The 23,343-nt window shown below is 38.1% G+C and overlaps 1 protein-coding gene and 1 long non-coding RNA gene across 2 annotated transcripts in view; both read left to right on the top strand.

The window, feature by feature from the left end:
- Positions 1-23,343, top strand: part of LOC135365512 (uncharacterized) — a 214,727-nt gene that overhangs the window by 180,564 nt on the left and 10,820 nt on the right. The window lies entirely within an intron of this gene.
- Positions 11,267-12,214, top strand: LOC123837152 (olfactory receptor 2J3). The gene has a single exon (XM_045866079.2). It carries the CDS (start codon positions 11,267-11,269, stop codon positions 12,212-12,214), a length of 948 nt encoding a protein of 315 aa, XP_045722035.2.

Raw genomic sequence — 23,343 nt, 5'->3', positions numbered from 1 at the left:
CATGACTTGGGAAGAAATCATTTCTCTATTTTCTGAGAGGGTTTATTTAGCATTGATAATAGCACCATGCTGTTTTGATTATTAATGCTTTGTAGAATAAGTTGAAATCTGGAATTGTGTTATCTCCAGTTTTGTTTTTCTTTTTTAAGATTGCTTCAGCTATTTTTGGTTTTTTGTGGTTCCATACAAATTTTAAGATTGCTTTTTCTCATTCTGTAAAAAATATTTTTGGTATTTTGATAGGGATTGCATGAAATGCAGATTGATTTGGGTAGTGTGGACATTTTAACAATATTTGTTTTTCCAATCCATGAACATGGAGTTTCTTTCCATTTGTTTGTGTCATCTTCAATTTCTTCCATCCTGTTTTGTAAATAGTTTTCAGAGTACAGGTCTTTCATCTCCTTGGTTAGGTTTACTCCTAGGTATCTTATGGGTTTTGGTGTAATTGTAAATGGGATTGTTTCCTTAATTTCTCTTTCTGCTGCTTTATTTTTAGTGTATAGAAATGCAACATATTTCTGTACATTGATTTTGTATCCTACAACCTTTCTGAATTTATTTATCAGTTCTAGTACTGTTTTGGTGGAGTCTTTCATGTTTTCTCTATAGAAGATCCTTTCATCTGCAGATAATGTTTTACTACTTCCTCACCAGTTTGGATGTCTTTTTGTCTTCTTTTTGTTGTCTGATTGCTGTGACTAGATCTTTCAGTGCTATATTAAATAAAAGTGGTGAGAGTGGACATCTTTGTCTTGTTCCTGACCTTGGGAGGAAACTGTCCATTTTTCCCCATTGAGTATGATGTTAGCTGTGGGTTTTTCATATATGGCCTTTGTTATTTTGAAGTACATTCCCTTCAGACCTCCTTTTTTGAGTTTTTATCATGAACAGATGTTGTACTTTGTCAAACGCTTTGTCTTCATCTATTGAAATGATCATATGGTTTTTATTCTCTCCCTTATTCATATGATGTGTCACGTTGATTGATTTGTGAATATTGAGCCATCCTTACATCCCAGGAATAAATCTCACTTGGTTGTGGTGAATGATTTTTTAAAATATTGCTGGATTTGGTTTGCTTATATTTTGTTGAGGATTTTTACGTCTATATGTATCAGAGATATTGGCTGTAGTTCTCTTTTTTGGTAGTGTCCTTATCTGGTTTTGGCATCAGGGCAATGCTGACCTCATAGAATGAATTTGGAAGGCTTCCTTCCTCTTCTATTTTTTGGAATAGTTTGAGAAGAATAGGTATTAGGTCTTCTTTAAATGTTTAGTAGAATTCATCTGTGAAGTCATCTGGCTCTTGACATTTGTTTATTGGGAGTGTTTTGATTACTGATTTAATTTGTTTGCTGGTAATCAGTCTGCTCAAATTTTCTGTTTCTTCCTGTTTCAGTTTCTCTCCCCTTTCTGTGCCCATGGCATCCCTCCCTCCCACAGGCAGTCCTGTGGGTCTGGTTAGCTCCAACTGTATCTCTCCCCTCTCTACCCTCTTTGATTCAGCTTCTTCTCTACATTTAGTTGTTGAGTTTGTTCCACCAGTCTTCAGGTCCTTTTCTGGCTTATTTATACTGATGTAAATGTTATCTAGTTGTATCTGTGGGACAAGGTGAGCTTAAGGTCCTCCTTCTCTGGCATCTTCCCAGAAGTCTAATGATCAACTTAAATAACCAATTTATTTTTGTCAACTTGACCTTATAGGATCTAGCCCATATGTGAACCTACTAAGCTAATAAATGACCAGGCAAAATCTTAGAGAGTAGGCAATGGGATAATTTTTGAAATAGCCTAATTTTCATCTGCTTTTTCCCCCTTTATGTTAACATTTATCCTAGTGAGATAAGAGGGAACAGCCTCTGGCACCCGAGTGACCCCAAGCTGTGTTCTATCCCAGCCTCAGTGGTGCTGCCATACCTTACATTGCTGGTGTGCGTTCTTGCCTTTGGTGTGTGTTGTTTTTCTGACACCTCACAAAGTTGAAGGAAAGGAAATCATATCAACAATAAATAAACACCAGTGCCTGGAGCTCAGCTACAGCTGATATCCCATCCCTGATGGTCCAGTTTATGATCTGTGCTAATTCACGTTCTTCTTAAATAAAACACTCCATTAACCAGGACCCTACAGTGATGAATTAATACCACTTGTCCCTTCTGGTCTCTTATTCATGACTTGTGCCCTGTGGTCTATGATGGTTTTACAATTAAAATGTTTTACATTGGTTTCTTATCTTTGAGGGGGACTATGGAGTCAGAGCCCATATTTCTGCCAGAAGTTACTTTGTTTTGTTTTTTTAAATATAATTTTATTTTATTATGTTATGTTAGTCACCATACAATACATCATTAGTTTTTGATATAGTGACTTTGAAAGTCACATACTGCCAGTATGTTTCATCTCTCAAGTGTGTTGAAGGAAAACCAAAAAGTTGAGAACTGTTGCTTAAGAAATAACTTGCTGTAATTAAATCATTTTATAACATCCATGTTTTCCCAATGAGTTCATAATATTGCACATAAAAACCTTAACATCTGGTAGCACCCAGTAGATTGGCAGAGACAAAAAATTCTCCTACAAATCTGGTGACTAAGCATGAAGAATACTGGACAGTCTGATACAACCCAGGTGGTTAGACATTTCCCAGATTTTGGAGACGGAATTCTGCTAGCACTGTATCACTGGTTAAATTCTGCTCTGGTAAAGTAGAGAAATTTAAACTATAAATATGTAAGTAGTTGATAATATTTTATATTTAAATATTTATTATTTAAATAATTTTTTTAAAAGATTTTATTTATTTATTCATGAGAGAGAGAGGCAGAGGCAGAGGGAGAAGTAGGCTCCCCGCAGAGCGGGGAGCCTGATGTGGGACTCGATCCCAGGACCCTGGGATCATGACCCGAGCTGAAGGCAGACGCTTAACCGACTGAGCCACCCAGGCGTCCCTATTATTTAAATAATTTTTAATATATATTACAGTGAGCTGAAATTATACACGCTAAGCTCATGATAGTGGTTATCTCTGGGTTGGGTGTCTGGTTAGAGAATGGGAGTTAAAGAGGATATGGGCTTTATCTGTGATATTTTATGTGTTAAAATGTTGGAAATAAATATGATAAAAGTAATAGTTGATGATTCTGAGTAGTGGGAATGCAAGTCTTTTGTTCTTAATACTTTTAATATCTAAAATGAATAATAACAAAGAAATAATGTAGAATTGTTTAAAATATCAGTTCAAATTAAAATTCAATATAACAGTAATAGCAGCTTACATGTATTGACTGATTATATTAAGTCCTGTGGGAAATGTTTATGTATTTTTATTATTGAATTCTCAGAATAATAGAGATAGTTTCTCATACTTCTCTAAAATAGAAAAGGAAATAACAGATTGGTCTCTAAAAATTACAATTTGAAAAATTTAATTTTGGGGCACCTGGGTGGCTAACATGGGTAAGTGTCTGCCTTCAGCTCAGGTCATGATATCCAGGTCCTGGGATCGAGCCCCACGTTGGGCTCCCTGCTCAGTGGGGAGTCTGCTTCTCCATCTCCCTCTGACTAGCCCTCTGTTTTTATGCTCTCTCTCTCAAATGAATAAAAAAAATAAAAATATAAAATTTAAATTTATCATAATAGATGATTTTCATACCAAGATTTTCTTTGGTACAAAATGGAACATATTAGCTAGAAACAATATAAAATTCAAAAATATTCATTAACCCATTAACTCATGATATAATTTTTGTATAGTTTTATGTATTACATTTAAAAAATGTTTCTTTTTTTAATCATGTTATGTTAGTCACCATACAGTACTTCAATAGTTTTTGATGTAGTGTTCCATTATTCATTGTTTGCTTATAACACCCAGTGAAAACCAAATATGGTAGCATCACAATTCTGGACTTCAACCTATATTACAAAGCTGTAATCATCAAGATTGTATGGTATGGGCACAAAAACAGACACAGAGATCAACAGAACAGAATACACAACCCAGAAATAACCCTCAACTCTATGGTCAACTAATCTCATACAAAGCACGATAGAATATCCAATGGAAAAAAGTGTCTTCAACATATGGTATTGGGAAAATCGGACAACCACACACAGAAGAATGAAACTGGACCACTTTCTTACATCATACACATGCACAAAAAAAATTCAAAATGGATGAGATATCTAAATGTAGACAGGAATCCAATAAAATTCTAGAGGAAAACAGAGGCAGCAGCCTCTTTGACGTTGGCTGCAGCAAATTCTTGCTAGACATGTCTCCAGTGGCAAGGGAAGCAAGGGCAAAAATGAACTATTGGGACTTGACCAAAATTAAAAGCTTTTGCACAGCAAAGGAAACAGTTGACAAAACCAAAAGACAACTGACAGAATGGGAGAAGATTTTTGCAAATGTCTTATCAGATAAAGGTCTAGTATACAAAATCTATAAAGAACTTATCAAATTCAATACCCAAAGAACAAATAATCCAGTGAAGACATGGACAAATAACATGAACAGACATTTCTCCAAAGAAGACCTCCAAATGGCCAACAGACACATGAAAAAATGCTTCACATCACTTGGTATCGGAAATATAAATCAAACCCACAATGAGATACCACTTCACACCAGTCAGAATGGATAAAATTAACAAGTCAGGAAACAACAGATGTTGGCGAGGATGTGCAAAAAGGGGAACCCTCTTGCACTTGGTGGGAATGCAAGTTGGTATTGTCATTCTGGAAAAGAGCATGGAGGTTCCTCAAGAAGTTAAAAATAAAGCTACTGTATGACCCAGCAATTGCACTACTAGGTATTTACCTGAAAGATACAAATGTGGTGATCCAAAGGGGCACCTTCACCCCAATGTTTATAGCAGCAATGTCCACAATAGCCAAACGCGAAAGAGCCCAGATGTCCATTGACAGATGAATAAATAAAGAAGATGTGGGATATATATACACATATATATATACATATGGAATATGCATATGCATATACATATATATAATGGAATATTACTCAGCCATCATAAAAATGAAATCTTGCCATTTGCAACGTCATGGATGGAACTGGAGGTTATTACACAAAGTAAAATAAGTCAATCAGAGAAAGACAATTATCATATGATCTCACTGATATGTGGAATTTAAGAAAAAAAACAGAATCACAGAGAAAGAGAGGAAAAAATAAAACAAGAGGAAACCAGAGAGGAGGATAAACCGTAAAAGACTCTTAATCATAGGAAACAAGTTGAGGGTTGCTGGAGGGCAGAGGGGTGGAGCAATGGGGTACCGGGGTGATGGGTATTCAGGAGGGCATGTGATGTAATGAGCACTGGTATTATATAAGACTGATGAGTCAAGACCTGTACCTCTGAAGCCAATACAACATTATATGTTAATTAATTGGATTCAAATTTTTAAAAAAGTTTAAAAAAACAGGAAAAAATTTTAAAAATGAAAAGTTAAATTTAAAAACAATGAAATCTCGCCATCTGCAATGACATGGATGGACCTAGAGGGTATTATGCTAAGTGAAATAAGTCAATCATGGAAGGAAAATTGTCATATTATTTCACTCATATGTGGTATTTAAGAAACAAGACAGAGGAGCATAGGGGAAGGGAGGGAAAAATAAAAAATGATGAAATCAGAGAGGGAGAAAAACCATAACAGACTCTTAACTCTAGGAAACAGACTGAAGTTTGCTGAAGGGGAGGTGGGTGGGGGGATGGGGTAACTAGGTGATGGGCACTAAGGAGGGCTTGTGATGTAATAATGAACACTGGGTGTTCTATGCAACTGATGAATCACTGAACTCTACCTCTGAAACTAATAATACACTATATGTTAATTAACTGAATTTAAATAAAAATAAGTACATCAAAATTAAGAAAAAATGTTTCAAACTTCCCTTCCCTCCCCAAACTAGACTACCTCTGACAAATTATCCCTCAGATTTGGCCCTTAGCATAATGAGGTATTGGGGAAGAAATTTCAGGTAATTCAAGACAACCCATTCCTTTCCCTATAAACTCAGTTTAAAGTATTTGTATCAGTGATGATTGGTTTGTAGATTCATTGTTACCTTAAGTACAACAGTGTGGTATCATGTTAAAGATATCCTTCAGAACTGTTCTAACTGGGACAACTCCTGGAAGAACATTAATTGCCTCTCTGGGATTTACCCTCCCAATGGCCCTAGTCAAGAGAAATGAGTCATATTCTTTTGTTTCCATAAAGGCTCCAGTTGCTCTAGGAAAAGGGTCCAACCCTTGGTACACTGAAGACTCTCATCAGTTCCTCCTTTCAGCTAAAACCAAATCTTTATGGTAAACGCAGGACTCTCTCTTTTATAGCAATGATAATCAGTAATTTTCAGACTCCATTTTCCTAATTTGATATAGTAGATTAGAATATGTGGTGTGGTCAGCCATTTATGTTGGCAATTTCAAGGAGATGAAAACCGGAGGTCAGATAGGTCCACAAGGAAGGAGGGCATAGATCTTGAAGACAGATGCAGGGAATGTGGACAGACACAGGAGGGACAAGTACTGCTTAAGTACTAGGTAAGAGCATAAAAGGACTAACATTAGAAAGAAAGTAAGCTGACCAGCGATTTGCAGATGTGGAAAGACTTGTGTCCACCATTTTTCCTCCATAGTGCCTTACTTCAGAAAAAGAGAGGAGATATTTCATTGCATGGCCTACAAAACAACTAGTGATAAAGCCTTTCTTTCTCTCTTTTCCAGTAGGAAGAAAATTAAACTATAAAATTCCTACCTTTTCTGTAGTTATGCCTGGTGTCCTTTTGTCCCTCATCTCCTACCCCTTTCTAACTTCTGTAGAATGCTAGGTGTGAGTCATGCAATAGATAATGACACCTCACAGCTGCACTTTCAGTTAGTGCACCAAGTTATTCAGGTAACTGTGTAAAGAAGAAGAAAGTATATCTGCACTGGGAGGAGCAATGGCAGTTGGGATCCTATTTACATTATGTATTATCTCCCATTCTAGGGAAATTAAAAGAGAATCTCGGGATTTTTCCCATCATCCCTCAAAAGAAAGTGACCTCTATGTGAAATAGTCTTCATGATTTCCTGTCTATTGCTGTTGTTTGGTTCAGCCACAGCAGACTTCTTCACCCAGTGGGCTGCAGTCACTCCTGCTTCAGTGAGGTTGGACCCTCAGCCATGGAGAGGGAGCCCCCCTTCCAAGTTCGGCTTTTCTTGGGTACTGTCCCTTGGTCCAAGATATCCTTTACAACTCTATGTACATCTTTATACTCTCCTTCCACGGTTTAATAATTCTTTGTATTAAACTTCTGTTAAATTACAAGAGAATTTCTTCTTAAGCACTGCACTTGTGTGCTCATCCTGGATGGCCTCTGAGCTATAGAACATGGCCTAGATTCATGTAACAACTAGTTACTGATTAAGAGTGATGAGGCCTGAATAAGACCTACAGCCTTGGGCCACACTGTTTAAACTTTCCTGCTGAAACTCAATTAAGTAGCCATTTCTAATATCTTTTTCAAGAGTTGCATTTGTAGAAGGGGTAATTGAGAGGTAACCACAGGTTGCTCTGCTGTGGTTTCTTTCTTTCTTTCTTTCTTTCTTTCTTTCTTTCTTTCTTTCTTTCTTTCTTTCTTTCTTTCTTTCTTTCTTCTTTTTTTGGTATGTGATTATTCCCTTTTTAAATTTAAATTCAATTCATTAACATATAGTATATTATTAGTTTCAGAGGTAGAGTTTAGTGATTCATCAGTTGTATACAACACCCAGTGTTCATTACATCACAAGCCCTCCTTAGTGCCCTTCAACCAGTTACCGCATCCCATCCTACCAGCAACCCTCAGTTTGTTTCCTAGTGTTAAGACTCTTCATGGTTTGTCTCCCTCTCTGTTTTCCTCTTTCTTTTTTTTTTTTTCCTATAGCTTATTAGGAAGTGTGAGGGATAATTGGCTGTGGAAGGAGGGAAAGGACACAGCAAAGCTGAATGAGGCAGAGCCTTGTCATACTAACTACAACAAAAGGTAACATCAAGTCTCTCCCATAAAAGACTGAAAACCCACAAGAGAAAAAAGAATCACCTAAGAGATAGAACTGTTTGTGAAAGGTACTTATTTTTTTAAATTTTATTATGTTATGTTAGTCACCATACAATACATCATTAGTTTTTGATGTGGTGATCCATGATCCATTGTTTTCGTATAACACCCAGTGCTCCATGCAGTACATGCCCTCCTTAATAACCATCACCAGGCTAACCAATCCCTCCTCCCCTCCCTCTAAAACCCTGTTTGTCTCTCAGAGTCCATATTCTCTCATGGTACATCTCTCCCTCTGATTCCCCTCCCCCCTTTATTTTTCCCTTCCTTCTCCTAATGTCCTCCATGCTATTCCTTATGTTCCACAAATAAGTGAAACCATATGATAGTTGACTTTCTCTGCTTGACTTATTTCACTTAACATAATCTCCTCCAGTCCCATCCATGTTGATGTAAAAGTTGGGTATTCATCCTTTCTGAAGGCTGAGTAATATTCCATTGTATATATGGACCACATCTTCTTTATCCATTCATCTGTTGAAGGGCATCTCGGCTCTTTCCACAGTTTGGCTATTGCAGACATTGCTGCTGTGAACATTGGGGTGCATATGGCCCTTCTTTTCACTACATCTGTGTCTTTGGGGTAAATACCCAGAAGTGCAATTGCTGGGTCATAGAGAAAGGTACTTAATTTTTCTAACAAAAAAGAAACATAAGATTCACTAACCACAGTATATTAAATGATAGGTATTCAGTAGTTTCAATAAATATTCAGAATGCTTCTTAACATTGGAGAATAAAAGTATATGTAGAAATTATAAATTATGGCCAGAATTCAAATAGTGCCTCAGTTATTGTCCTGGACAGGAGGGAATAATGTGGACAACTTCCTCAGGCCTGTGACAGACACAGATTCAGCTTTAAGCCCGATGGTCAGTGTACTTTCTATTTCCCTCCATCCTCATGTTCTTCCTCCTTTGCTCTTTCAAAGATTTTATATCTTCTTTTTCCTAAAAATCACTCTTTTCAAAATCAGTTCTATTTACACGTCCTCTGTGAAACATTCTATCTCTTTCTACCCACTCCATGTCACAGATCTGTTCATAGGAACTAAGTATTCCAGCTTTGTTCATGTCATGAGTTGATGTATATCCGTGTTTCTCTTTTGTATCTCTATTTGTACCTTAATGTTCAGCTTAGAAACAAGCTCTTAGTGCAAGCAAACAATCAGAGGATAAGGTTCTTTCTACCAGAATATTTAACTGAAGCTCTAGACTTTTCACCCTGTGTACACTAGCCCCCTTATCCCGAGGTTTCACTTTTTGCAGTGTCAGTGACCCTGTGATCAACCGTGGCCTACAGAAGCAGCTGATCCTAGTGAGGCTTCATCAAAGGTCAATAGCAGCCCAAAGCTACTTCCCATGCCTGTGTCATTCATGTCACATCATCTCATCAGATGGACATCTCAGTATCTCACAGCATCACAAGGGGAAGAAGGGTGAGGACCATAAGATATCTGAGAGAGACACCACGCTCACATAACTCTTACTATAGTCCCTTGCTATAATTGCTCTATTACTAGCTATGGTTAACTCTACTGTGCCTAATTCATAAATTAAACTTTATCATGGGCATGTATATGTAGGAAAAACAGTATATATGGGACTTGGTACTATCTGTGGTTTCAGGCATCCACTGGGGGCCTTGGAACATACCCCCTGCAGATCAGGGGGTCTACAGAAAACAGTTTGAAATCAGTGATAAATTTGATATCGTTCGTAGTGACTTTTTGTCCATGTGAGCTTATTGGGATTACAATTATTCTGTTTTTTTATAATCACATAAATGGAAATAGACTGAAAATGTTGACAAGAAAACTAAAGCTATTCATCAAAAAAAGATTATTTGTTCCATGGAAATTTTCTTCTGTTAGCTATGTTAGGAAGTTTTCAAGATACTATTGCCTAGATGTCAGCCTGGGATGGAATGAGTTTTTGACAGTTAAGAAGATATTTTTCCATAACATGGTAAATATCTGGATAAAATATAAAAGTGAAAAAAATTATTTTATATTTACTTTTTGTAATTTTTTATTATGGTGAAATTTCTAATTTTCAGAGAAGTTGCAAAAGTAGTACAAAGAACTACCATTAACCCTTTAAGCAGATCCAGCAACAGTGTATATTGTGCCTAAAAAGATGTTTTCCATCCATCTACCTACCTACCTACTTGTCTAACATCATCTTTTTTCAGACCACATGAGAGTAAGATGGAGACATTTTGTCTCTTTACCCCTAAATACTTCAATGTTTTTTTCCCTAAGAATAGGGACTTTATTTTACATAACCACTGTAGAGTTCAGAAAACAGAAAATATAATATGGATACAGTATTATTATCTAATCTGTAGTCCATAGTCAAATTTTTTCAGTACTCTCAATAATGTTGTTAATGGTTATTTTCCCAGTCCAGGGCCACACACTTAGATAACATGTGTCTTTGCCTTTCTTTATTCTGGATCAGGTCCTCAGCCTTTATTTGTCTTCATTTAATTGAATATTTTTGAAGACTACAGGCTACCTATTTTGTCCAAGTTGTCTCAATTTCAGTTTGTCTTATTCATGTTCGTTATTAGAATCAGGCTGTGCATTTTTGGCAGGAATGTCACTGAAGTGACATTATGTTCTGCTCAGAACATCATGTCGGTAGACACATGATTTTGGTTTGTCTCAACATTGGTGATGTTAACATTGGGTATTTTTGGCTATGGTGATGTCCAGCACCATTTTCTATTGTGAAGTTTATTCTTTTTCATTTTGTAATTAAGGAGCAATTAGCAAGGAGGTATTTTAGACCATAGAAATATCCTGTTTCTCATGACATTCCTTTTCACTAGTTTTTAGCATCTATTTATCTTTTTTAACTCTACTATTCCTTCTATACATACTATTAGAATCCTACTGACAGGAATAATTTTTTCTCCACTAATCAATTAATTTATATATATTTTTATATAGCAATATGAGCTTAGGGATTCTTATTTTTTCAATTCATTAGTATCATAGTTCCCTTAATGTCAAACTTTCCCAGATTTTAATAGTGGTAGGCCTTTCAAACTGGCTTCTATTTCTTTTTCATGTCTCCCTGTGATATATGGAGCATTCTCTTACGTTTTTGGAATGTATGTGTTTCTTTCCTCAGATAAAAAGAAATGAATGATGATGGGAAAAATGCAAGTTCTGAAGGATACTTTGTTCTACTGGGTTTTTCCAATTGGCCTCATCTGGAAGTAGTTCTCTTTGTGGTTATCTTGATATTCTACTTGATGACATTGATAGGCAACCTGTTTATCATGATCTTGTCGTACCTGGACGCCCATCTCCACACTCCCATGTACTTCTTCCTCTCAAACCTCTCTTTTCTGGATCTCTGCTACACTACCAGCTCCATCCCTCAGTTGCTGGTCAACCTCTGGGGCCCAGAAAAGACCATTTCTTACATCGGTTGCATGATTCAACTTTACTTTTCCCTTGCACTGGGAACCACAGAGTGTGTCCTCCTGGTGGTGATGTCCTACGACCGTTATGCAGCTGTCTGTAGACCCTTGCATTATGCTGTCCTCATGAACCCTCGTTTCTGCCACCTGTTGGCTGCGGCTTCCTGGGTCAGTGGCTTTACCACCTCAGCACTTCATTCTTCCTTTACCTTCTGGGTACCCCTATGCGGACATCGCCAAATGGACCATTTCTTCTGTGAAGTTCCAGCACTGCTGCGGTTATCGTGTGTTGATACCAGTGTTAATGAGCTGACCCTCCTGATCATGAGCTCCATTTTTGTTCTCATACCACTCATCCTCATTCTCAGCTCATATGGTGCCGTTGCCCGGGCTGTGCTGAGGATGAAGTCAACCACAGGACTTCAGAGAGCCTTTGGGACATGTGGAGCCCATCTTATGGTTGTGTCCCTCTTTTTCATTCCAGTCATCTGCGTATATCTGCAGCCACCATCAGGAAAGTCTCAAGATCAAGGCAAGTTCATTGCCCTCTTTTATACTGTTGTCACCCCTAGTCTCAACCCTCTAATCTACACTCTGAGAAACAAAGATGTAAGAGGGGCAGTATGGAGACTCATTGGGAAGAAGAGGCCCTTACACTCATGACCTTCATGAGACAGTGGAGCCCCTCTTCAGCAGAGGCTCATCTGCATCCATCCATCAGCCACTCTCCTGTTTATTCACTGTGTCAGCACCAGTGCAGCATGTGTCTTGCAAGGCCACAGAGCTCTTGCTCTCAAATATAAATTAAACAGTTTGTCTAAATACTAACTACACTCCAATGGAGAAAACAGCCAAGTAAAATCAAGATTAAACATCAATATTAAATTTTTTCAGTAGCACAATAAATAAAACAAAGGTATCCTTTTCTTAATTGAACATTAAAAAATGAAATTTCTATAGGAAGATGATATACCTAATTTTTAAAAACCTAGACTGTGGTATTTTAATTTCTCACCTTTAAGGCAGAATTTGCATAAAATATTTTCTCTTTTTGGTTTAGCTAAAGAAGTAGTGAAATACCTTAAATCTTTTCTGCAACACTGTTAGTCCTTTTTAAATAGTAGTTTATAGAGAGAGGAATTTTGGTCTGTATTCTTTAAGACCTCATTATCAATACTAAGAAAATAAATTGTATGAATTATAGGAAGAGAGTCTCTGGAGTAATGAAGAAACATAAGCATCTTGTATTTCTCTCTTTCTTGAGGCAGCGGGAAGTGTATAGGAGGCAGAAATCACTTGTAGAAGTGGGAGATATGGCCTGTAAGTTAAGGGTCATTATAGGCCAGGTGTCATTAAAGGTGAGTTCTTGGTGGAGTCCCTGGGTTGCTCAATTGGTTGAGCTTAGTTTCAGCTCAGGTCATGATCTCAGGGTCATGAGATTGAGCCCCATCAGTCTTTGTGCTCATTGTCTGGTCTGCTTAAGATTCTTTCCCCTTCATCTCCCTCTGCTCCTAACCCTGCTCCTGTGCATGTGCTCTTTTTCTCTCTCTCTAAAATCAATCAATCAATCAGAGAAAGACAATTACCATGTGGTTTCACTCATGTGGAATATAAGAAAAAAGGCAGATAGGGGAAGGTAGGAAAAACTGAATGGGAAGAAATCAGAGAGGGAGCCAAACCATGAGAGACTCTTGGCTCCTGGAAACAAAGTGAGGGTTGTGGAAAGGGAGGTGAGTTGGTGTATGGGGTAACTGGGTAATGGGTATTCAGGAGGGCAGGTGATGTGATGAGCACTGGGTGTTATACCCAACTGACAAATCATTGAGCACTACACCAAAAACTAATGATGTACTCTATGTTGGTTAACTGAAAGTTAAATAAATAAATAAATAAATAATAAATAAATAAATAATAAAATCTTAAAAAAAGAAAGAAAGAAAGAAATGCCCAAACCAGGCAAAGACCCCATTAAAAAGGAGAATTATAGAGCAATATCCCTGAAGAATATGGATTCCAAAATTCTCAACAAAATCCTAGCTAATAGGATCCAACAATACATTAAAAGGATCATCCACCACGACCAAGTGGGATTTATTCCTGGGATGCAAGGGTGGTTCAACATTCACAAAACAATCAATGTGATAGAACACATTAATAAGAGGAGAAAGAAGAACCATATGGTCCTCTCAATCGATGCAGAAAAAGCACTTGAGAAAATACAGTATCCTTTCCTGATTAAAACGCTCCAGAGTATAGGGATAGAGGGAACATTCCTCAAGTTCATGAAATCCATCTATGAAAAACCCACAGCGAATATCATCCTCAAGGGGAAAAGCTGAGAGCCTTTCCTTTAAGATGAGGAACACGTCAAGGATGCCCACTCTCCCCACTATTGTTCAACATAGTACTAGAAGTCTTAGCAACAGCAATCAGACAACAAAAAGAAATAAAAGGTATTCAAGTTGGCAAAGAAGAAGTCAGACTCTCTCTTTTCGCAGATGATATGATACTTTATGTGGAAAACCCAAAAGACTTCACCCCCAAATTACTAGAACTCTTACAGCAATTCAGTAATGTGGCAGGATACAAAATCAATGCACAGAAATCAGTTGCTCTCTTATACACTAACAATGCAACTGTAGAAAGAGAAATTGGAGAAATGATTCCATTTACAATAGCACCAAAATCCATAAGATACCTCGGAATAAACCTAACCAAAGAGGTAAAGGATCTATACTCTAGGAACTACACAACACTCTGAAAGAAATTGAAGACACAAAAAGATGGAAAAATATTCCGTGCTCATGGATCAGAAGAATAAACATTGTTAAAATGTATATGCTACCCAGAGCAATCTATACCTTCAATGCCATCCCGATCAAAATCCCAATGACATTTTTCAAAGGGGTGGAACAAACAATCCTAAAATTTGTATGAAATCAGAAAAGACACCGAATAGTCAAGGAAATGTTGAAAAAGAAAAACGAAGCTGGGGGCATCATGTTGCCCAATTTTAAGCTATATTACAAAGCTGTGATCGCCAAGACAGCATGGTACTGGCACAAAAACAGACATATAGACCAATGGAACAGAATATAGAGCTCAGATATAGACCCTCAACTCTATGGTCAAATAATCTGCAACAAAGCAGGAAAAAATATGCAATGGAAAAAGACAGTCTCTTCAATAAGTGGTGTTGGGAAAATTTGACAGCTATATATAGAAGAATAAAATTTTCCATTTCATTTTTTCCCCTTTTCAACTAATTTCTCATTTTATCAGCTCTTTATCCCCCCTTACTCTTTCCCCACTCCTCTCTTTTAGTTTTTTTTAATTTAAATTAAATTCGCAAGGTATCAGCTCCTTATTTTTAAGTCTCTTTTCAACTAACACTTTTTACATTTATACTTTATAGATATATTCTTCATGTTTGGCTTCCTTTCACTCTATTCAATTTTGTCTTTGTGTATACACACACACACAAAATTTTGCTTTCTTTACAATTTTGGGATTTAGTGTCTTCTTTTTTTCTTCTTTTATTTTATTTTTTTAAATTTTATTATGTTATGTTAGTCACCATACAATACATCATTAGTTTTTGATGTGGTGATCCACGATCTATTGTTTTCGTATAACACACAGTGCTCCATGCAGTACGTGCCCTCCTTAATACCCATCACCAGGCTAACCAATTCCCCCTCACCCCTCCCCTCTAAAACCCTGTTTGTCTCTCAGAGTCCATATTCTCTCATGGTTATCTCTCCCTCCGATACCCCCTCTCCCTCATTTTTCCCTTCCTTCTCCTAATGTCCTCCATCCTATTCCTTATGTTCCACAAATAAGTGAAACCATATGATAATTGACTTTCTCTGCTTGACTTATTTCACTTAGCATAATCTCCTCCAGTCCCATCCATGTTAATGTAAAAGTTGGGTATTCATCCTTTCTGATGGCTGAGTAATATTCCATTGTATATATGGACCACATCTTCTTTAACCATTCATCTGTTGAAGGGCATCTCGGCTCTTTCCACAGTAACACACAGAACAAAATACACTCAGGGCCAAGTGGATCACCCTGTTCTGTCCACCCTGTGAGATTATATTCTCTCTTTCCACCACCCCCTTTATTTTTCTTTCCCTTTTTTCCCTTTTTCTTCTTTTTCTTTTCTTTTCTGATTTCTGACCTCTTCAATTTGTCCAGTGTGCATTTCGCTTGGGTTGTGGTTGATATCTTTGATAGTGCTCACTCATTCATCCACTCTTCTCTGGGAAAAATGACTAGAAGGAGGAATTCACAGCAAAAGAATGCACAAGAGGTAATACTCTCTGCTACAGATCTAATTGATATAAGTATAAGTAAAATGTCAGAGCTGGAATTCAGGATAACAATTATAAACTTACTTGCTGGGCTTGAAAAAAGCATAAAAGACACTAGAGAATCTCTTAGTGCAGAAATGACATCTAATAAGGCCAAATTAAAAATGCCCTACCTGAGATGCAGTCTAAATTGGATGCTCTAAAGGCTAGGGTAAATGAGGCAGAAGAGAGAGAAAGTGACACAAAATACAAGTTGATGGAAAGGAAAGAACCAGAAGAAAAGAGAGAAAAACAACTAATGGACCATGAGGAAAAGCTTTGAGAAATCAGTGATGCCATAAAAGGAAACAATATCAGAATTATTGGGGTCCCAAAGATAGAGGAAAGAGAGAAAAGGACAGAAGGTATATTTGAGGAAATCATAGCTGAGAATGTCCCTAATCTGGGTAAAGAAACAGGCATTCATGTCCAAGAGGTAGAGATGACCCCTCCCAAAATCAATAAAAATAGATCAACACCACAACATATAATCGTGAAACTTGCAAATTTCAGAGATAAAGAGAAAATCCTGAGCAGCTCAAGACAAAAACTCCCTAACCTAGAGGGGCAAGAACATTAGACTGGCATCAGACCTATGCACAGAGGACTGGCAGGCCAGAAAGGGCTGGCATGATATATTCAGGGTAATAATGAGAAAAACATGCAGCCAAGAATATTTTATCCAGCAAGGCTGTCATTCAGAATGGAAGGAGAGATAAGGAGCTGCCAGGACAGACAAAAACTGAAAGAATATGTGACCACCAAGCCAGACCAAAAGAAATATTAAGCAGGATCCTGTAAGTGAAGAGAGATCCCAAGAGTAACATAAACCAGAAAGTAACAGAGACAATCTACAGAAAATTTACAGGCAATACAATGGCACTAAATTCACATCTTTAAATAGTTACTCTGAATGGAAATGGGGCAAATGCTCCAATCAAAGGACACAAGGTATCAGATTGGATAAGAAAGCAAGACCTATCCATATGCTTTCTACAGGAGACTCACTTCACACCTAAAAATACCTCCAGACTGAAAGTGAGGTGGTGGAGAACAATTTATCAGGCCAATGGACCTCAAAAGACAACTGGGGTAGCAATCCTTATATCAGACAAATTGGATTTTAAATTAAAGACTGTAGTAAGTGATGAAGAGGGACACTATATCATACCTGGAGCGTTTACCCAACAGGAAGATCTAACAATTATAAAAATTTATGTTCCTAATTTGGGAGCAGCCAATTATATCAAACAATTAATAACCAAAATAACAAAGCACATTGTGGCCTTTTGTTGTCCTCTCCATTTTGCCTTGGTGGGATAAGAAGTGAAAGTAGCAAATAAAGATTGAGGAGAAGATACAAAAAAAAAAAAAGCTACCCTATAACTGGGTGATAGGCATGAAGGATGGCACTGACGTAATGAGCACTGGGTGTTACAGGAAACTGAGGAATCACTAAATTACCTCTGAAATTAATAATACACTATATGTAAATTAAATTAAATTTTAATTTTTAAAAAGCTACCCTAATTTTTTTAATTTAAATTCCACTAGCAAGGTATAATACATCATTACTTTTTGGTATAATGTTCAAAGATTCATTAGTTGAGTATATCACCTGGTGCTCATATCAAAGCTACCCTAATTTATTAGCACCGTGCCCAGTGAAAAATGAAGTCATATAAAGATACTTCATTTTTCATCTTACATTGTCATTTCTTCCACCAGAAAATGAGTTCTGTTTAGATTTTTTTTAAAAAAAGTGTTTTATTCATCTATGTTAGCAAAAATGCCAAATCTAGAAGACATTTAGCTAACAACGTAAATGAATGAATGAGTAGATGAACACATGGAAGGGTGAACAAATGAACCATTTGAACAGATATTTCTATATACTCTTCAATGTAACCAGCATATAGACCCATGGGATAAAACACTCACATAATTTAGTATCTTGAAAAAAGTATGCTTCAGCCAAAGATCTGTCATACATCTTTTGACCATTTAGCTAAATCAAATGTCCGTTAATGACCAAAGACTCCATTCATTTATATCTTTGCTATACTGTTCCCCTTTCTGTAGGTATTAATGCTCACTCCATAAATTAGCATATTATCTTTAAAACCCAGTCTCGGATTCAGGGGGAAAGATGATGGAGGAGTAGGGGACCCTATTACAACTGGCCCCCAGAATTGAACTGGATATCTACCGACCACTCTGAGCACCCACAAAACCAGCCTGAGATGTAAGAAAATCTGGATCGCTACAAACAGAATATCACAGGTGGTTGGTTTTGAGGTACGAAGCGGGGAGCCATGATTCCACAGGCAGATATTGGAGGATAAACGGCAGTGGGAGGGTGCCTGGCTGTGGGGATCCTACACCGCCTTTGAGCGACAGCCTCACACACTGCGGATGGGGCAGAGACTCACAGATGGGTAGCAGCGGGGAAAGGACTTTAGGGCAGTTCCCGGGGTGGAAACCCAGAGTGGAGGGGTTGCGAGTGCGAACTGGGAGTGGCTGGCGTTTTTAGAAGCACAAAGGGCAGAGACATACCCCATCCTGGAGGCAGGAATGGGAGCACTGCGGAGAGGCGCACAACCCAGGACGCTGCAGTTTATAGCAGCACGGACAGAAACAGAGATAGTGTGGCCTGGAGAGCTCACTGAAGAACAGACTGCAATCTCTCTGCTCTGAGGCAGAGGGTTTGAAATGGTCTCTTCTGCTCTGACTCACGGAAGAGATGAAGAAAGCCACCAGGGAAAGCTGCCAGAGAACAAAATCCCCAGAGACTCATTCCCGCTGAGCCCATCCTTGACCACAGGGGAGCAGGGCAACTCCGCCCAAACAGGGTTGCCTGAGTAACAGCGTGGCAAGCCCCTCCCCCAGAAGACAGCCTGGGAAAACAAGAGGCCAGCAACCCTAAGGTCCCAAGAAAACAGGTGTATCTTGCTTGGGTTCTGGTCAATAATTTGGACTCTATACATTCCCTCAAACACCCATCAACAGAATGACTAGGAGGAGGAGCCCCCAAAACAGAAAAGACTCAGAGATTATGACTTATGCTGCAGATTTACAAATTGATGCAGATATAACCAAGATGTCAGAGACGGAATTCAGGCTAGCAATTGTGAAGACAATGGCTAGAATGGAGAAATCAATTAATGGCAACATAGAGTCTCTAAGGGCAGAAATGAAAGGTGAATTGGCAGAACTTAAAAATGCTATCAATGAGATCCAATCCAATCTAGATAATCTAACAGCTAGGGTAACTGAGGAAGAAGAGAGAATGAGCGACCTGGAAGACAATATAATAGATAAAAAGGGAAAAGAGGAGGCCAGGGAAAAACAACTCAGAATCCATGAAAATAGAATCAGAGAAATAAGTGACACCATGAGGCATTCCAATGTCAGAATAATTGGAATCCCGGAGGGAGTGGAGAGAGAGAGAGGACTAGAAGATGTATTTGAGCAAATCGTAGCTGAGAACTTCCCTAATCTGGGGAATGAAAAAAACATTCGAGTCCTAGAGGCAGAGAGGACCCCTCCTAAGATCAAGGAAAACAGGCCAACACCCCGGCATGTAATAGTAAAACTTGCATATCTTGAAACCAAGGAAACCATCTTAAGGGCAGTTAGGGGGAAGAGATTCCTTACGTACAGAGGGAGGAACATCAGAATAACGTCAGACCTATCCACAGAGACCTGGCAAGCCAGAAAGGCCTGGCAAGACATATTCAGGGTACTAAATGAGAAAAACATGCAGCCAAGAATACTTTATCTGTCAAGGCTCTCATTTAGAATGGATGGAGAGATGCAGAGCTTCCACGACTGACAGAAACTGAAAGAATATGTGACCACTAAGCCGGTCCTGCAAGAAATATTAAGGAGGGTTCTATAAAAGGAGAAAGACCCCAAGAGTGATATACAACAGAAATTTACAGAGACAGTCTATAAGAACAATGTCTTCACAGGCAACATGATGACAATTAATTCATATCTTTCAATAATCACTCTCAATGTGAATGGTCTAAACACTCCCATAAAACGGCACAGGGTTGCAGATCGGATAAAAAGACAGGACCCATCCATATGCTGTCTACAAGAGACTCATTTTGAACCTAAAGATACATCCAGACTGAAAGTGAAGGGATGGAGATCCATCTTCCATGCCAGCGGACCTCAAAAGAAAGCTGGGGTAGCAATTCTTATATCAGACAAATTAGATTTTAAACTAAAGTCTGTAATAAGAGACACAGAAGGACACTATATCATTCTTAAAGGGTCTATCCAACAAGAAGATCTAACAATTGTAAATATCTATGCCCCCAACATGGGAGCAGCCATCTACATAAGCCAGCTGTTAACCAAAATAAAGAGTCATATTGATAACAATATGTTAATTGTAGGAGACCTCAATATCCACTCTCAGCAATGGACAGATCATCTAAGCAGAAAATCAACAAGGAAACAAGAGCTTTGAATGATACACTGGACCAGATGAACCTCATAGATACATACAGAACATTCCACCCTAAAACAACAGAATACTCATTCTTCTCGAGCACACATGGAACATTCTCCAGAATAGACCATATACTGGGTCACAAATCAGGTCTCAACCGATACCAAAAGATTGGGATTATTCCCTGCTTATTCTCAGACCACAATGCTCTAAAACTGGAACTCAATCACAAGAAAAAATTTGGCAGAAATTCAAACACTTGGAAGCTAAAGACCACTCTGCTCAAGAATGTTTGGGTCAACCAGGAAATTAAAGAAGAACTTAAACAATTCATGGAAATCAATGAGAACGAAAACAAATCGGTCCAAAACCTATGGGATACTGCAAAGGCCGTCCTAAGGAGGAAATACATAGCCATTCAAGCCTCACTCAAAAAAAATAGAAAAATCCCGAATTCACCAACTAACTTTACACCTTAAGGAACTAGAGAAAAAGCAACAAACGATGGCTAAGCCACGCATTAGAAGAGAAATAATTAAGATTAGAGCAGAGACCAATGAATTAGAAACCAGAAACACAGTAGATCAGATCAACGAAACTAGAAGTTGGTTCTTTGAAAGAATTAATAAGATCGATAAACCACTGGCCAGACTTATACAAAAGAAAAGGACCCAAATTAATAAAATTATGAATGAAAGGGGAGAGATCATGACTAACACCAAGGAAATAGAAACAATTATTAGAAATTATTATCAACAGGGGCGCCTGGGTGGCTCAGTTGGTTAAGCGACTGCCTTCGGCTCAGGTCATGATCCTGGAGTCCTGGGATTGAGTCCCGCATTGGGCTCCCTGCTCAGCAGGGAGTCTGCTTCTCCCTCTGGCCCTCCTCCCTCTAATGCTCTCTGTCTCTCATTCTCTCTCTCTCAAATAAATAAATAAAATCTTAAAAAAAAAGAAATTATTACCAACAATTCTATGCCAATAAACTGAGCAATCTGGATGAAAAGGAGGCCTTCCTAGAAACCTATAACCTCCCAAGACTGAAACAGGAAGAAATTGACAACCTAAATAGGCCAATAACCAGTAATGAGATTGAAGCAGTGATCAAAAACCTCCCCAAAAACAAGAGTCCAGGGCCTGATGGATTCCCTGGGGAATTCTACCAAACATTCAAAGAAGAAATAATACCTATTCTACTGAAGCTGTTTCAAAAAATAGAAACAGAAGGAAAACTTCCAAACTCATTCTATGAGGACAGCATTACCTTAATCCCCAAACCAGGCAAAGACCCCATCAAAAAGGAGAATTTCAGACTGATATCCCTGATGAATATGGACTCCAAAATCCTTAACAAAATCCTAGCTAATAGGATCCAACAATATATTAAAAGGATCATCCACCATGACCAAGTGGGATTTATCCCCGGGATGCAAGGGTGGTTCAACATTCGCAAATCAATCAGTGTGATAGAACACATTAATAAGAGGAGGGAGAAGAACCATATGGTCCTCTCAATCGATGCAGAAAAAGCATTTGACAAAATACAACATCCTTTCCTGATTAAAACTCTCCAGAGTATAGAGATAGAGGGAACATTCCTCAACTTCATAAAATCCATCTATGAAAAACTCACAGCGAATATCATCCTCAATGGGGAAAAGCTGAGAGCCTTTCCCTTAAGATCAGGAACACGTCAAGGGTGCCCACTCTCACCACTATTGTTCAACTTAGTACTACAACTCCTAGCAACACCAAACAGACAACAAAAAGAAATAAAATGTATTCAAACTGGCAAAGAAGAAGTGAAACTCTCTCTTTTCGCAGACGACATGATACTTTATGTGGAATACCCAAAAGACTCCACCCCCAAATTATTAGAACTCATACAGCAATTCAGTAATGTGGCAGGATACAAACTCAAAGCACAGAAATCAGTTGCTTTCTTATACACTAAAATGCAAGTGTAGAAAGAGAAATTAGAGAAACGATTCCACTTACAAGAGCACCAAAAACCATAAGATACCTCGGAATGAACCTAACCAAAGAGGTAAAGGATCTATACTCTAGGAACTACAGAACACTCATGAAAGAAATGGAAGAAGACACAAAAAGATGGGGAAATATTCCATGCTCATGGATCGGAAGAATAAACATTGTTAAAATGTCTATGCTACCCAGAGCAATCTATACCTTCAATGCCATCCCAATGAAAATTCCAATGACATTTTTCAAAGTGCTGGAACAAACAATCCTAAAATTTGTATGGAATCAGAAAAGACCCCGAATCGCCAAGGAAATGTTGAAAAGGAAAAACAAAGCTGGGGGCATCACGTTGCCTGATTTCAAGCTATATTACAAAGGAGTGATCACCAAGACAGCATGGTACTGGCACAAAAACAGACATATAGACCAATGGAACAGAATAGAGAACCCAGATATGGACCCTCAACTCTATGGTCAGATAGTCTTTGACAAAGCAGGAAAAAACATGCAATGGAAAAAAGACATTCTCTTCAATAAATCATGCTGGGAAAATTGGACAGCCAAATGGAGAAGAAAGAAACTTGACCATTCTGTAACACCATTCACAAAGATAAACTCAAAGTGGATGAAAGGCCCCAATGTGAGACAGAAATCCATCAAAATCCTAGAGGAGAACATAGGCAGTAACCTCTGACATCGCCCACAACAACTTCTTTCAAGATACATCTCCAAAGCCTAGTGAAACAAAAGCAAAAATGAACTTTTGGGACTTCATCAAGATAAAAAGCTTCTGCACAGCAAAGGAAACAGTCAATGAAACTAGAGGCAACCCACAGGATGGGAGAAGATATTTGCAAATGACACTACAGATAAAGGGCTGGTATCCAAGATCTATAAAGAACTTCTCAAACTCAACACCCAAAAAACAAATAATCAAGTCAAAAAGTGGGCAGAAGAGATGAAAGGACACTTCTCTGAAGAAGACA

This window comes from Mirounga angustirostris, unplaced genomic scaffold (genome assembly GCF_029215605.1).
Source record: "Mirounga angustirostris isolate CCGP_5_RB_7025 unplaced genomic scaffold, mMirAng1.0.hap1 SCAF_8, whole genome shotgun sequence".
Lineage (NCBI taxonomy): Eukaryota > Metazoa > Chordata > Mammalia > Carnivora > Phocidae > Mirounga > Mirounga angustirostris.
Note: the sequence above shows the minus strand (reverse complement) of the source record. Positions and strands in the feature narration are given on the sequence as shown.